Below are 3,285 nucleotides of genomic sequence, written 5' to 3'. Positions count from 1 at the left end.
TTTAAAAATATGGAGAAGACAAATATAATGCCAATTGAGGAATGTGATGAGTACAACCCTTTGTTTTCTTTTTGTAACCAAGTGACATAACGTGCTTAATCAGATTTAATATCAATCAACTAAATCACAGTTGCTTACATACAGTATTATTTGTAAAAATAAATATCTTATATGAGATTTTCTATAAAAGAGTACACGTACACTCATGTATCTTACTTACTCACTCCTTTCACAAACCCAAACCCTCATTCTAAAAAAAATGGGGTCTCGCACTCAGAACCTCTCCTTTCTCGTTCTCCTCCTCCTCGGCTTCGTTGCCGTCTCCTATGCTTGCGACTGTAGCCCTCCTAAACCATCACCAGCTCCTCACAAACCGCCAAAACATCCCGTCAAACCTCCTAAACCACCTGCCGTCAAGCCACCTAAACCACCGGCAGTGAAACCGCCCACCGTTAAACCCCACCCTAAACCACCAACCGTCAAACCCCATCCTAAACCCCCGACCGTCAAACCCCATCCTAAACCACCGGCAGTAAAACCACCTACCCCAAAACCGCCCACCGTCAAACCCCACCCCCACCCTAAACCGCCCACCAAACCTCACCCTTACCCGAAACCTCCCATCGTGAAACCACCTACCAAGCCTCCTCCGTCCACTCCTAAACCGCCCACCAAGCCTCCTCCGTCCACACCTAAACCGCCTACGACCAAGCCTCCTCCGTCCACACCTAAACCTCCTACGACCAAGCCTCCACCCGTTGTAACGCCACCGTGCCCGCCAACACCGACTCCACCTGTCGTAACGCCACCAACACCAACCCCACCCGTCGTAACACCACCAACACCAACTCCACCAGTCGTAACACCGCCAACACCAACTCCACCCGTTGTAACACCGCCAACACCAACTCCACCAGTCGTAACACCGCCAACACCAACTCCACCTGTTGTAACACCGCCAACACCAACACCACCCGTCGTGACACCACCAATACCAACACCACCCGTCGTGACACCGCCAACACCAACCCCACCTGTGGTAACGCCGCCAACACCAACTCCTCCTATTCCCGAGACTTGCCCAATTGACACGTTGAAGCTAGGAGCGTGTGTGGACGTTCTTGGAGGTTTGATTCACATCGGGCTAGGGAAAAGCCACGCCAAGGAAGAGTGTTGTCCAGTTTTGGGAGGCTTACTTGACCTAGACGCAGCCGTTTGTTTATGTACCACTATTAAAGCCAAACTTCTCAACATCAACCTCATTCTCCCCATTGCTCTTGAGCTTCTTCTCGACTGTGGAAAAACTCCACCCCCTGGCTTCAAGTGTCCCGCTTAATCAATGTAAAGAGTTGAATCTCAGAAGGTTTCGTTTTTTTTTCAAAAATTTGTTTCATTATCTCTTTTGGTAATGGGAGATTTAAATGCGTGTGTGCGACCTTGAGTTTCATGTTTCATTTGATACAATAAAATTAGGGGTTTGTAATTTGGGTTTGAGATCTCAATTTCTTTGCGTTTTCATGTTATGTTATGCTGTACTTTTAAGAAGAAGAAAAAAACTGTAAAACGATATAACTTTTTTTCTAATATAAACGAGTTTGTATCTGTGAGTCTGTCTAATTTTGTTTTATATACATATGTACGTACGTAGTAGAGTACGTAGAAAAATGTGATTTTTATTGACATGATCCATACTCCATACGCATTGCACTGATGCATAGGCGCCGCACAGCGCAGCTACTGACCAAGTACACATGTACGTATAAATAGAGACACGTATATTTCATGCTAATAAAAATATATATCATAGTTTTGTTTTCAAAACATTTGATAAATAAGATGAACCGTGAAAAAAAAAAAAAAAGATAAAGAAAAGCTTAAAATTTCGAGTTTATAATATCTTGGACAAATTGTAACATGTATTGTCGACAATTATTATCATACATAACAAAATTCAATATGATAAAACGATACAGCATATTTTACGTATTTTTATACAAAACAAAAACTACTTAGAGTGCAGCCTTTCTTGAGGTAACTAATTCAATACATTTATGCCATTTCAGTCTTTCTATGTACTTCTTGATTGACTTGGATAACATAAAGTTCGATGATGCCAGAGGATAACAAGGTTGGAGTCCCCACGTCTACTCGATCCAGTTCGTGTTCAAGTCGAACTCATCAGGCAAGAAGAAGAAGACTTCAATGTAAATTAATCTCCTCCCCACTCTCTCTCTCTCTCTCTCTCTCTCTGATCTCTCTCTCTCTCTAATGTTTTGATGAAGTGAGGTAGTAGAGTGAAAGCTCTTGTTCTTGTATCTTATATCAAACAAGAACAAGATACAGCTCTTGCAGGATCACAAGCTTTAGCCGGCTCATTATCACCATCCGAGGCGTCTCGGTCTCTCCTACACCACTACCTGCCTTTGACCAAACCATTGAGAAAGCTGGCATCGCCAACTCTGTGTCATCCAAATCTCTACTTTTTTGTCCGAAGTAACAAAGAAAATGACTTTTATTACATTTGGTAACTAAAAGAGGGGTATTGTGATTCACAAGATTTTAGAAATTTCTTATTATTCTCTCTCAGATAAAGTGAAGAGGTTTATTCGATTTCGATCACCTGAACTGTTTCTATTTATATAGTTTTACATTAAGCCTAACCGTTTGTAATTACCATACGATAGATCCCGCAGAGTATCTAGCTATTGTTTTCGATATGTATGAAATCTTTACACTATATATTCCCATACCAAGGTTAAAAAACATGGAATTATTCAAACAAAAACTTAAATGATAGAAGAAATATGGAATTATTCAAACAAAAACTAGAATGATAGAAGAAACATGGAATTATTCAAACAAAAACTAGAATGATAGAACAAAGATAGAATGTTGATATAATTGACGACGGCTCAAACGACGGCTCGGCGGTAGTGGACCAACACCAACCAGCCAAACCTGTAAAAAATTTCCGTATATATTAATAGAAAAACACACTCTTAAAAAAGCAGATGTGTCGCCACCAGAGAGCTTTGTGCACCTTTTAACAAAATACCTTTAAATTTTCTATTTAATTACATTAACATGCCATTATATTTAAAAAACAATTAACTGAATAATTATTTCTCACACAAATTTAAATATCACATATTAAAACTGATTAAATAATTACATACTATTTTCAGACAAAATTTCACTAAAAATTATTTACAAATATACAAGTCAACGTTATATTAATTTCTTAAAATCAATATAAATATTAATTTCTTAAAATCAATATAAATA

General features: G+C 39.3%; 1 protein-coding gene and 1 pseudogene across 1 annotated transcript; both read left to right on the top strand.

Moving 5' to 3' along the window:
- Nucleotides 1-1,602, top strand: part of LOC104787121 — a 4,492-nt pseudogene extending 2,890 nt beyond the window's left edge.
- LOC104787131 (36.4 kDa proline-rich protein-like) lies at nucleotides 207-1,602 on the top strand. The gene has a single exon (XM_010512653.2). The coding sequence runs from the start codon at nucleotides 260-262 to the stop codon at nucleotides 1,334-1,336; it is 1,077 nt and encodes a 358-aa protein (XP_010510955.1). The 5' UTR covers nucleotides 207-259; the 3' UTR covers nucleotides 1,337-1,602.

This window comes from Camelina sativa, chromosome 1 (assembly GCF_000633955.1).
Source record: "Camelina sativa cultivar DH55 chromosome 1, Cs, whole genome shotgun sequence".
NCBI lineage: Eukaryota > Viridiplantae > Streptophyta > Magnoliopsida > Brassicales > Brassicaceae > Camelina > Camelina sativa.
This window is presented reverse-complemented; position numbering and strand designations above follow the sequence as displayed.

Bases quoted from the DNA above. Each gene is read 5' to 3' on its own strand.
- LOC104787131 (XM_010512653.2), top strand. From the start codon at position 260: ATGGGGTCTCGCACTCAGAACCTCTCCTTTCTCGTTCTCCTCCTCCTC.